This window comes from Somniosus microcephalus, chromosome 11 (genome assembly GCF_052327205.1).
Source record: "Somniosus microcephalus isolate GS21.2 chromosome 11, FLI_Smic_1.0, whole genome shotgun sequence".
Lineage (NCBI taxonomy): Eukaryota > Metazoa > Chordata > Chondrichthyes > Squaliformes > Somniosidae > Somniosus > Somniosus microcephalus.
This window is the reverse complement of record NC_140997.1, coordinates 57,052,526-57,065,009: the sequence shown is the minus strand read 5'-3', so window position 1 is coordinate 57,065,009 and position 12,484 is coordinate 57,052,526. Positions and strand designations below refer to the sequence as shown.

The following is a 12,484-nucleotide window of genomic DNA, read 5'->3' as shown; positions in this document are numbered from 1 at the left end:
CAAAGCACTGGAGAGGTACCACCAACGCTGCCTCCGCAAGATCCTGCAAATCCATTGGCAGGATAGGCGCACCAACGTCTGTGTTCTTGCTCAGGCCAACATCCCCAGCATCGAAGCTCTGACCACGCTCAATCAGCTCCGATGGATGGGTCACATTGTCTGCATGCCCAGTACGAGACTCTCAAAACAAGCGCTCTACTCGGAGCTCCGGCACGGCAAGAGAGTCCCAGGTGGGCAGAGGAAACACTTCAAGGACACCCTCAAAGCCTCCTTGAAAAAGTGTAACATCCCCACCGACACCTGGGAATCCCTGGCCCAAGACCGCACAAAGTGGAGGAGAAGCATAAGAACATAAGAAATAGGAGCAGGAGTAGGCCAATCGGCCCCTCGAGCCTGCTCTGCCATTTAATAAGATCATGGCTGATCTGATCCTAACCGCCAATCTACTATCACAGAACCATCTCCTGAATCTAACAGAATTAGACACACGAAATAGGAGCAGGATCAGGCTACACGGCCCCTGGGCCCGCTCCGCTACACACAGGGCCATGTCCGATCCGAACCTAGACTCATGTCCAAATTCCTGCCGCTCCCCGTAACCCTTAATTCCCTTTACTTCTAGGAAACTGTCTATTTCTGTTTTAAATTTATGTAATGATGTAGCTTCTACAGCTTTTTGGGGCAGCATATTCCATGGACCTACCACCCTCTGAGTGAAGTAGTTCCTCCTCATCTCAGTTTTGAAAGAGCAGCCCCTTATTCTAAGACTATGCCCCCTAGTTCTAGTTTCACCCATCATCGGGAACATCCTCCCCGCATCCACCCGATCCAACCCCTTCACAATCTTATATGTTTCAATAAGATCGCCTCTCATTCTTCTGAACTCCAATGAGTAGAGTCCCAATCTACTCAACCTCTCCTCATATGTCCATCCCCTCATCCCCGGGATTAACCGAGTGAACCTTCTTTGTACTGACTCGAGAGCAAGTATGTCCTTTCTTAAGTATGGACACCAAAACTGTATGCAGTATTCCAGGTGCGGTCTCACCAATACCTTGTACAACTGAAGCAATACCTCCCTATTTTTATATTCTATCCCCCTAGCAATGAAAGCCAACATTCCATTGGCCTTCTTAATCACTTGCTGCACCTGCATACTAATCTTTTGAGTTTCGTGCACCAGGACCCCCAGATCCCTTTGTACTTCAGTACTTTCCAGTTTCTTGCCATTAAGATAATAACTTGCTCTACGATTTTTCCTGCCAAAGTGCATAACCTCACACTTTCCAGTATTGTATTCCACCTGCCAAATCTCTGCCCACTTACTTAGCCTGTCTATGTCCCCTTGCAGGTTTTTTATGTCCTCCTCACTCACTACTTTCCCTCCCATCTTAGTATCATCTGCAAACTTTGATATGTTACACTTGGTTCCCTCCTCCAAATCGTTAATATAGATTGTAAAGAGTTGGGGACCCAGCACCGACCCCTGCGGAACACCACTAGTTACTGATTGCCATTCTGAGAATGAACCATTTATCCCAACTCTCTGCCTTCTGTTAGATAGCCAATCCTCTATCCATGCCAGAATATTACCCCCAATCCCGTGATTTTTTATCTTAAGCAATAATCTTTTGTGTGGCACCTTGTCAAATGCCTTTTGGAAGTCGAAATACACTACGTCCACTGGTTCCCCTTTATCCACCCTGTATGTTACTTCCTCAAAGAACTCCAGCAAATTTGTCAAACATGACTTCCCCTTCATAAAACCATGCTGACTTTGTCCTATTAAATGATGATTATCCAAATGTCCTGTTACTGTCTCCTTAATAATGGACTCCAAAGTTTTACCTACCACAGATGTTAGGCTAACCGGTCGATAGTTTCCAGCCTTCTGTCTACTGCCCTTTTTAAATAAGGGTGTTATATTAGTAGTTTTCCAGTCTGCCGGGACCTTTGCTGAGTCCAGGGAGTTTCGGAAAATTATTACCAATGCATCCACAATCCCTACCGCCACTTCCCTCAAGACCCTAGGATGTAAGCCATCAGGTCCAGGTGATTTATCCGCCTTGAGTCCCATTATTTTACCGAGTACCACTTCCTTAGTGATTTTGATCGTGTTTAGCTCCTCCCCCCCCCCCCCCCCCCCCCCCCCCCATAGCCCCCTGTTTGTCCAGTGTTGGGATATTCTTAGTGTCTTCTACTGTAAAGACTGATACAAAATATTCATTGTGTTTTTGCCATCTCCATATTTCCCACCATTAATTTCCCAGTCTCATCCTCTAAGGGATGAACATTTACTTTAGCCACCCTTTTTCTTTTTATATAACTATAAAAACTCTTACTATCTGTTTTTATATTTTTTGCAAATTTACTTTCATAATCTATCTTCCCTTTCTTAATCAATCTTTGTTATTTTTTGCTGTCTTTTAAAGTTTTCCCAATCCTCTATCCTCCCACTAGATTTGGCTACCTTATATGCCCTTGTTTTTAGTCGAATACTATCCTTAATTTCTTTACTTAGCCACGGATGGCTGTCTTTTCTTTTACACCCTTTTCTTCTCAGTGGAATATGTTTTTTTCGGAAGTTGTAAAATAACTCCTTAAATGTACACCACTGATCATGTATCGTCTTACCCTTTAATCTATTTTCCCAATCCACTCTACTCAATTCTGCTCTCATACCTTCATAGTCTCCTTTATTCAAGCTTAGCACGCTTGTTTGAGATCCAACCTTCTCACCCTCTAATTGAATATGGAATTCAACCATGTTATGGTCACTCATTCCAAGGGGATCCTTTACTAGGACATTTTTAATTAATCCTGTCTCATTACACAGGACCAGATCTAAGGTTGCTTGCCCCCTGGTCGGTTCAGTTACATACTGCTCAAGAAACCCATCCCTAATACACTCAATTAACTCATCCTCAAGGCAGCCCTGCCCAATTTGATTTGTCCAATTAATATGATAGTTAAAATCCCCCATAATTATAGATGTTCCCTTATTACAAGCCTCAACTATTTCCTGATTGATACTCCGTCCAACATAGTTGCAACTGTTCGGAGGCCTATAGACTACGCCCACTAGTGTTTTTTTCCCCTTATTATTCCTTACCTCCACCCAAACTTTCATTATCCTGATCTTTTGACCCAATATCATTTCTCTGTATTACAGTGATTCCTTCCTTTATTAACATAGCCACCCCACCTCCCCTTCCTTCCTGCCTGTCCTTCCTGATCGTTAAATAACCTGGTATGTTTAATTCCCAGGCATTGTCATCCTGCAGCCATGTTTCTGTAATGGCCACAAGATCATACCCATATGTAGTTATTTGTGCCATTAACTCGTCTATTTTGTTACGAATGCTATGTGCATTCAGATAGAGAACTTTCAAATATGTTTTGTGACACTTAGTTCCTGCTTTTGCCCTTTTTATTACTTTACCTTTTACTCCATACCTTCTGCCCCTTCCTGACACGCTCTGGTTTTTAATTTCCCCACTGCTACCTAAGTCTATGACCTTCTCTGTTGTCATTTTTATTATTTGCTCTCTAGGAACCTCCCCCCCACTAGTTAGTTTAAAGCCCTCTCTACAGCCCTAGTTATATGATCCGCCAGGACTCTAGTCCCAGCACTGGCCAAGTGAAGCCCGTCCCAACGGAACAGCTCCCTCCTGCCCCAATACTGGTGCCAATGTCCCAGGAAGCAAAACCCATTTCTCCCACACCAGTCTTTGAGCCACGCATTTAACTCTCTAATTTTATTTGTCCTAGCCAAATTCGCTCGTGGCTCAGGTAATAATCCAGAGATTATTACCCTTGAGGTTCTGTTTTTTAATTTGACCCCTAGCTGCTCATACTCCTTTAACAGAACCGGCTTCCTAGTCCTATCTATGTCGTTTGTACCAACATGGACCACGACAACTGGATCCACCCCCTCCCACTGCAAGTTTCTTTCCAGCCCAGAGGAGATGTCCTTAACCCTGGCACCGGGTAGGCAACACAGCCTTCGGGACTCTCGCTCTCGGCTGCAGAGAACTCTATCTATCCCCCTAATAATACTATCCCCTACCACTACAACATTTCTAGTTACTCCCCCCTCTTGAATGGCCCCCCGTTCCACGGTGCTGTGGCCAGGTTGCTCATCCTCCCTGCAGTCCCTGCTCCCATCCCCACAGGGAGTAAGAACCTCGAACCTGCTGGACAAGAGCAAGGGCTGCGGCTCCTCCAGCTCTACCTCCTGGATCCCCGTACCTGCCTCACTTGTAGTCACACCGTCCTGTCCCTGACCATGGGCTACATCTGAATTAATTAATTTCATAGGTGTGACCACCTCCTGATACACAGAGTCCAGGTACTTCTCCCCCTCCCTGATGTGTCGCAGTGTCTGAAGCTCAGACTCCAGCTCATCAACACGGAGCTGGAGTTCCTGTAGCAGCAGACACTTGTCACAGACGTAATCACCGTGAGCCTCAATGGGGTTCACCGGCTCCCACATCTCACAACAGTAACACATCACCTGCTCCATTCTATGTAATTAATTAAATTTTTTATTGTTAGTTATGGACACCCTCTGCCCGATTATAGATGCTAGTATCCCCTTTAATTAATTGGATTTAATTTAAATCAATCCCTCTAATTACACCAGTTAAATGGTTTACCAACAGTCACTCTGCACCAGAAAGGCCTTATTAACTACAACCCACAGAGTTAAAGTTTGAAAAGAGCACCTTACACCCCACTTACCCTAACTCACACACTTACCCAAACTCACAGCACTCTCTGCTGACTCGCACACAGTGCTTGCTCGCACTAGCCTGGTCTTTTTATACTGTTTGTTTGTTTACAGCCAAATGAGTCACCCCTGCTGATTGGTTAGAAAACTGGTTTCCACTGCCTGCTGTGCCAATTTACTCCTACTGCAGTGTAACCTTGTTTTACTCTTAAACCAACAGAATCCCAAATATTTAACTTTTCCCCTTTACTTAAACTGCTTAAGTAATCTTATCAAGAATGATTTAAAGAGAAATAACAATTAAAGAACTCACACACTTACCCAAACTCACAGCACTCTCTGCTGACTCGCACTCAGGGAAGGCACCATCTGCCCCGACTTATCAGTCACCTGAGAACTCATTTTTAATGCGAAAGCAACTCATCCTCGGTTCTGAGGGACTGCCTAAGAAGAAGGAGAGGGGGATGGGTGGAGGTGCAAGGTAAGTTGGTGTGAGTAAGGATGTGCAGGAGTGGGGTAGGGAAGGCAGAGTGATGGGGATTGATGAGAGGCACAGCAGGATGAGGTTGAGTGTGGCTTTGCAGTAACGTTTGTGATAGGTTTGCGCCACTGCTCCTGACGACATCTCTGCTTGTGTCCTCCTGTGCAATGTGCAACCAGGCTACGTTGGTCTCCTGGGGATCTCTTCCGCCCATTGGAAGGGAAGAGAACCTCTCTGCGTGCTGTGACTCCCTCCATAAGCATATGGGGGGAATCATGGGAGAGCCTGGGTGTAGCCGTGCACCTTTGTGCAGTGCGTGTCAGTGTTTGCAGCACCTCAATGCTGTAGAACACTGACCGCACAACTGTCAGTGAATGTGGACATGGCCCCTTTAAGGAAACCGGGTGATGATGCAACATCATCAGACCTGCTTCCTTTTAATTGGCCAGGAACCTCACAGGGCGGGCTTAACAAGCCCCATCATCGTAAAATCATGTTGGAGGCCCGGATCGACACAGCTGCGGGGTCGCGACTCGCCCACCCCGGGCCTTAGTTTCCAAGGGTTTAAATTGACAGGCCAGCAGGGCTGGCAGGTATACCTTCGATTTCACATGGGCATCCTTATCGGTATATTGGAGACAATGAAAGCGACTTTTAACATTCCAGTGATCGTTCGCACTCATTGTTCCTGCCACAGCTCTCTTCATTTGAAATTAGCAGGGGTCCATGTCAAGTTAGGCTAGTGGATTCTGCTTGGGGATGGGGTAGTCAGTTTGACTAAAAGCAGACATTGGGGTGAGGCTTTTAAAGTAAGGAGAGCGGTGAAGCTGGAGAGGTAGTCAGGAAGCAAAGGGCTGCGAGCAGCATGGAACACTGCAGAGGGGAATTGATGATTAGCTTTGAGTCAAGCAAGGTGACCCACTGTAGTGGAGTAGTGTAACATGTTCATTAATTTTATATTATCACACTAGTTGTATTGATGGAAATAAGCGAAAACAATTTTAACTTCTGTATCTTCACCTTACTGTGGAATTAACCAGTTTAACAATTCATATCAAGCCTCTAAGTGGTAACTCGGTCCACTGTTGGGGAGATTGAAGAAATACACGTGTGACAGACACAAGTATCTTGTCCAGATCACAAGGAGATGCTATTGTTACATCCCTGGGTTATGCTCTTGTTCAAATGGATACAGGGCAGTGTGAACCAACTCCCACAAAAGTAAGATACTCAGACAGCTTAAGAGAATGATGGACCCGAGAGAGTATCTACAGCCCACCCAAGTTTGTAACAAACTCCCTCCTTCCCCTGCGCACCACACTATTCTCCGCCCAGTTTTGTACAAGCTTCATTATTTTCCACTTCTGCTAAAGCAGGTGCCTTCCTTAGATTGATTATAATGGAATTTAGCTCGGACTTGGGTGGTGGGGGGATGGCGTCTGTAGCATTGTACTTTTATTATAACAAAGATCGAAAATTAGAACTTTTATGTAGGAATAATGAAAAGATAGATTTTCCTTTATTAGACTTACGCTCAACTAAATGACCATGCTACAGTACGAAACATTAAAAATGTATATGCATTTCCTGGTAGTGCTCTATTAACCTATTGATGCAGTTAATTATCCGGTACACTTGTGTATCTTTTCCCATAGTTAAGAGAGTGTCTTGTCATAAGTACCCTTTTTAAAAATCAAAAGGTTACAAATAATTGTGATCATCATTTTAATATTTTTTTAATTGACTTCTTTCTTTGCCCTCAATTTCTGAGCAATCTTTGCTTGATTATTGAATCTAATTGAGCAGGATTAAGATCGGGGGTTAACCAGCGTGCCTCTGTGATCATGCCATTTTTGCTGTGTCGGTTAATAGCTCTCCTTCACATTGTCAGGTTCACTAACTCTCCAAACCACTTTCATCCAGTGATTTTCTCAGTAATTGCTGTTTAGGAAAAAAATTCTGCAAAAATCTAATTACGTAGCTAAAAACAAAAGGATATTCAAGGTAATGACAGTGTCCTATCCTGCACTAAGTCCTACTTGCCCATTACCCCTATCCATGCTAACCTCCATTGGCTCTCCGACCTCATTCTTCAAATTGTAATCTCCTCGCCCTTCTCTTAAATATCTTCATGGCCTTGCCCACTACCACTACCACTGTAACCTTCCCCAGCTCCATGCCTCCACTCGCACTCTCCTCTATTTCAACTCCGTCCAGCTATGCATATTACCTTACCTCTTCATCGATGGCTGAATTATTAGTCATTGTGCCCCAGGATTCTGGAAAGCCCTCTGCCTTGCCATTTCTCTGTCTACTTTCAGAAGCCTCATTGCCACATTTCTGGTAAGATTTACGTCAAAATATTTAAACCAGATTTAGGAGAACCTTTATCACTGAATAATGATGCAGGTGGGAGTGTGGAAATAGTATGGTTTACAGTAATAAAAATTCAGCTGTGAAATTTGTTTCTTCTAACTTTCGGAGAATGACCTGCTGAATAACAAGTGCTGGAAAACCCCACTGGCAGTCAGACTGCGTTCAACACCAAAACTACCAGTTTTGCCATTGCTCTTGTCTAATGCATGTTCCATGGAAATACAGTTGCAATTTATATATTAAAGAGGGCCCAAGTCATTTTTAAATTGTAGGATTGAATTAAAATTCAATTTCTTATTTTTAAACAATTAGAGCAGTTATTATTTTTGATCCAATGTCTGGGTTAAAAAAATTAGGAAGCTCAATATAGAGATCAGCGTTCCAGCTCCTGTGACATTGACTACAGGTCATGCAACTCATGATAGCAATTTAGTGCCACCAGTACTAAGATTTGTCTGAATCTACAAGAGAAGAAATGTTAACTGAAAATCTGTAGCACAATAGCTAGAGTTCCTGTATCTCATTCATTTTGGTTTAAGAATTAACTTATTTTAATACCTCCTACTCTGGAAAAATAAACACAGTTCTGTATTTTTAAGAGTGTCTACAATCTGCCTCACTTTTTTGAATCATAAATCTCGCTCCTAATCTTTCCGCAACGTTGACAGCTCTGAGTGCTGCTTGTTTTCATATAATGACCTGGTTTCTTTTCCAGCGTGCGTGGTTCAGGAGAAATCATCCAAGAAATAAGATGCACACAAAGGTGTTATCTTCTCAAAAATGCTATGGGTGAGATGACGGGGCCAGACTGGCTGACCTGTGTATTCAGCATTCTTATTTATAAAACTGGCAATCAGAGCAAAAATAATCATCATACAAAATGGTTCTAAAATAAGTTAAATATAAAAATGCAGTCAAATATAATTACATTTGAGTCTTTTGGTAAAGGTACTTTTCACTATAGGTATTCTTTAAATAAATAAATGGACAGTGACGCCTGTTGATATAATTGCCTATTGATTTCTTCCATTGGTCTCCAGTTAGAGAAAACCTCTGCAGGTGAGAACTGTGCGTAGTTAGGAACATGTTCCATAAGTAAATCGATCAGAATCTGATGCCTGTTTCAATACCAAACAACGTACAGTCTGTTAACTTAGCATTAAACAGGGTAAAATTTAACGCATGTAGACTCATGGTGGCATGTGCCTGGATTCCTAATGTGTACTGAAGATGAAAATTTCTTCCTGTTCCTACCTGGCACATGAATGTTGTGAGAATGAGTCTAGTAACACTGTGGGGCAAGGTAGGAAAAAGAATCTTCAGGTTAGAGAAAATATTTACAAATGAATCTAGTTTTTTTTAAAACAATTTAATAAAAACAATTTTATTTTGCTGGAAATGTATATTTGAAAAGAAAGACACAGAAAGCAGGAAAAAGAATGGAAGCAAGATGGCGGCTACTCGCCTCGGTTCAGAACGATGAGGCCCGCCCACACACGCGCCGATTGGTCGACCGTCAGGTCACCAAAGCGTAGGATTGGTCAATCGTCCCGTCACTCGACCGTAGGAGGGCCCGGCCGCACGCGCCAGCAACCTGGCGTACGATTGGTCGACCTCGAGGTCACTCTGTCGCTAATGAGCGGATAATGAGATGCTAATGAGCGGAATGTTGAAGGTTTTTCGGATACCGCGGGCGCGATTTTTGCCCGGCCGAAATGTAAATACGCTTAAGACCGTTTTGGAAAGGTAAGCTTTCTTTCGACGTAACGCACGCGTAGGTACGCTCTATAACTTTCGAGCGCATACCATACAGACGCACACGTGAGGACAGACAGAAGGACAGACAGACAGAAAGAAGCATCCGTTTATATATATATAGATAGATAGATTAAATGGTAGAAATGTAAAGTACTTGATTTAACAATGCTGGTAATAGAGGTCCACCAGAATCTGAAAAGAGAAGATGTTTTTTGGTGCATTCTTCATCAGAACCTTTGGGTCTACATTTGAAACGTTAACCTGTCTTTTTTTTCAGATGCTGACTGACCAAAGTATTTCCAGAATTTTTTATTTTAGATTTTAAGCATTTGTAGTTATTTGTTTTCTTTTTAAGTTATTTGATAGCTGGTTTAACTTTGAATTATTTTGCATTTTAAATTTAATTTTTTTAATTGTATAACTGTAGCCCTTTTTAAAAAAAAAAATTTTTTCCTTCCTTGGGTCCCCGCATCATATCCCCATTTCTTGGCCAGCACACTGGACAGATGGCCGACCCCAGATATCTGCCAGTGCTGTTATTAAGGCAGGCACGAGGAAATGTGCAATTGTTTCAGTGCTCATGAACCCACTTGTAAACGGGGTAAATTCAGATACAAAGATGATAATTGAAAAAAGATGATTTTTGACTAATATCACAGATATCACAGAAACCCCACAGTGCAGATAGAGGCCATTTCGGCCCATCGAGCCTGCACCGACACATATCCCACCCGATCCACGTAACCCCTACACCAACACATATCCCACCCTATCCCCGTAACCCCATATGTGAAAGGTCTCTGAGAAAATTTGTTTCAGGGTGTGGTGCCTCTCCTGTTCCCTGTTAAATTCGTGCAATTTCTATTGGAAAGTTATGATTGTGTCCAGCTTAACTAGTTTCATTCAGAAACCACATGTAATGCTCCTGACTAAGCAGTGGTCAGCTTGTACACGTTTCTCAATCTCAGTTTAAATCATTCAGTTTAGAAATGAGACTTAGATGTAGTTAGAGTTCAGGGACTGATTGCATAATAGAAGCCAGATTGATCAGACATTAAACATGTGGATTCTTTTGTAACATTAGCACGCCTAGCTTTCATCGGAGGCTGTCAATCTGTCAGAAAATCCAGAGCAGTGTATTATGTAAAATGTACTGGAGCAGTGCTTGAAAGTGGACCTGACGTGGCCTCTCGGCTCGTTGTGAGGGAAAAAAACTGATTGGAGTGAAATTTTGTAGCAGTTTTACTAGGTGATGTGCCAATGCAGGAAAGCAATGGCTTAATCTTTCTATTGGAATCACAAACTGCAAGGACCTTCAAGATTATATGTGTATAAAGGCAGCAGTTCCTGTGATAATTGGTGTCTGGCAGGATTCCTGAGGGGGCTGAAACTGACTCACTGACTGCTTTCTGTATCGGGGCTGATCTGATTGGTACTCTCACAACAGCCAGGTCTTGGTCTGCCTCTCAAAAGCAGACTCCTGCAGTACTGTTACAGGCTTTTGGTGTGCATACTGGAATGCCTGACATATTTTCTACGTACTTCAATGGAACTAATTTACAAATCAGAAGCAAAGTATCGGGATTCTGTGAGATTTCAGGCATTAGCAGATGGCTCTGCTGGAACCAGAGAGGTCCATTGTGTTACGAAGTAAATTTAAATCAGGTGAATGTTTATCTTTTCTGTGACTTTAGGGACAAATTTCTTAGTTTTGAATAAAAATCATTTTTGAATTGTGTACACATGAACAACTGTGTTGATTTACTATAGACTGAAGGTGTACTGTTAGCCTACATTGTGCTGCAGCTTGTTTGGGGGGAAGGGAACTTGGAAACATTAAGATAGCAATGCATCTGGTGATCAAGTTGTACAGTGGACTCTCATTGCTAGGTTGATCCTCTTATTTACGCAATATGATGTATAGGCAGTGAATGTGTCCCTGTGAGTGTATCCATTAAATGGTGCAAACCGTCCCAGTGACGCGATGTCTGATGGGGGAGTTTGCCCATCTGGCTGAAATAAAATAAGTGTAGTAACATTACATTCAAACAGCAGAATGCAATTTTGGCTTATTTGGTCTGAAACAGTCAAGATATTCAGAGACGTTGCTCGTAGATCACAGACAGATCAATGTTATTTGTAGTGGGTCAGGACAGTCAGTAATATTGCTTAGAACCAGTAAAATATAAAAGGACTGGGACTTGTATAGAAAATGATTTGTTTATATATGAACTTTGGTTGTATCACTTTCATGTCCATCTGGATTTTATACCTAAAGTGCAATTTATGAAGAATATTTTTTAAACTGCTGATAGTATTCTTGCTCACTCATTTTATAATAATTAAAAATGAAACATTAGTCAGACTGTCTTTTTTGCGTGAGTTATAGAACTTTCCCTGTGTGAGAAATTGTTGCTGATTGTATTTTTGTAGTCCTAATGGAAATCCAGCCTGCGGGATCAGGGTAAGAGGACAGGAATGTTCACAGGGCCGAATGAAAACACTTATGATGACAATATAGCCTATGGGGATATGAGCAAGGTCACAAGGGGGCATGTCAGAGGTTAACGCTGTACATTTAGGCCATAGTAACAACATTCACCAAACATTCAAGATTGTTAAATCCATCAGGATTGCTGGGAACAAGCTATTCCCCAGGGTGTTACTAAAAGCCACCTCCGTATTCTGAATTCATTGGCTTTCTCTGAGCATTTTCTATCAAATATGTCATAATTTCAATACAAAGTAGATTCCTTCCAGCTAGATCGGTTTTAACACTTTTTTCCTTCATTTTACTTTTTATTGTTTAAAGTGAAATATCAGTGCAAATCTTGCTGGAAAACTAACGGTGAGTTCACGACGCACGCCGTTATTAATGCATAAATCCGCCAGCAAGTTCAAGTAAAGAAGGGAAACGCCATGAGTTGCGAATCACCATAACTTGCTGGTCGATTTACGCCACTCTGCCACTTGCTTCACACAAACAGCAGTTCACCCGCAACCTCCTGGTTATTTTTAAGAACTTGCTGGATTTGCACATTAAATATCCATTAACCTCGCCGCAGAGAGTTAGGGCTCGTACTTAACATTGTAAGTACCCTTTTAACGATGTGGTAATTGTTAATGCAATGCCAAAC

General features: G+C 42.4%; 1 protein-coding gene across 5 annotated transcripts in view; it reads left to right on the top strand.

Annotated features, from left to right (window-relative positions):
• Positions 1–12,484, top strand: part of mrtfba (myocardin related transcription factor Ba) — a 320,882-nt gene that overhangs the window by 182,146 nt on the left and 126,252 nt on the right. Inside the window, exon 1 of one of the 5 annotated variants that reach the window (XM_086000758.1) lies at positions 10,811–11,012. The exons of the other annotated variants lie outside the window; for them this stretch is intronic. Coding sequence (XP_085856884.1) covers positions 10,958–11,012 — 55 coding nt within the window. The 5' untranslated portion in view covers positions 10,811–10,957. Of the gene's footprint in view, positions 1–10,810; positions 11,013–12,484 lie in introns of those variants that run through there. 5 annotated transcript variants of the gene reach the window in all.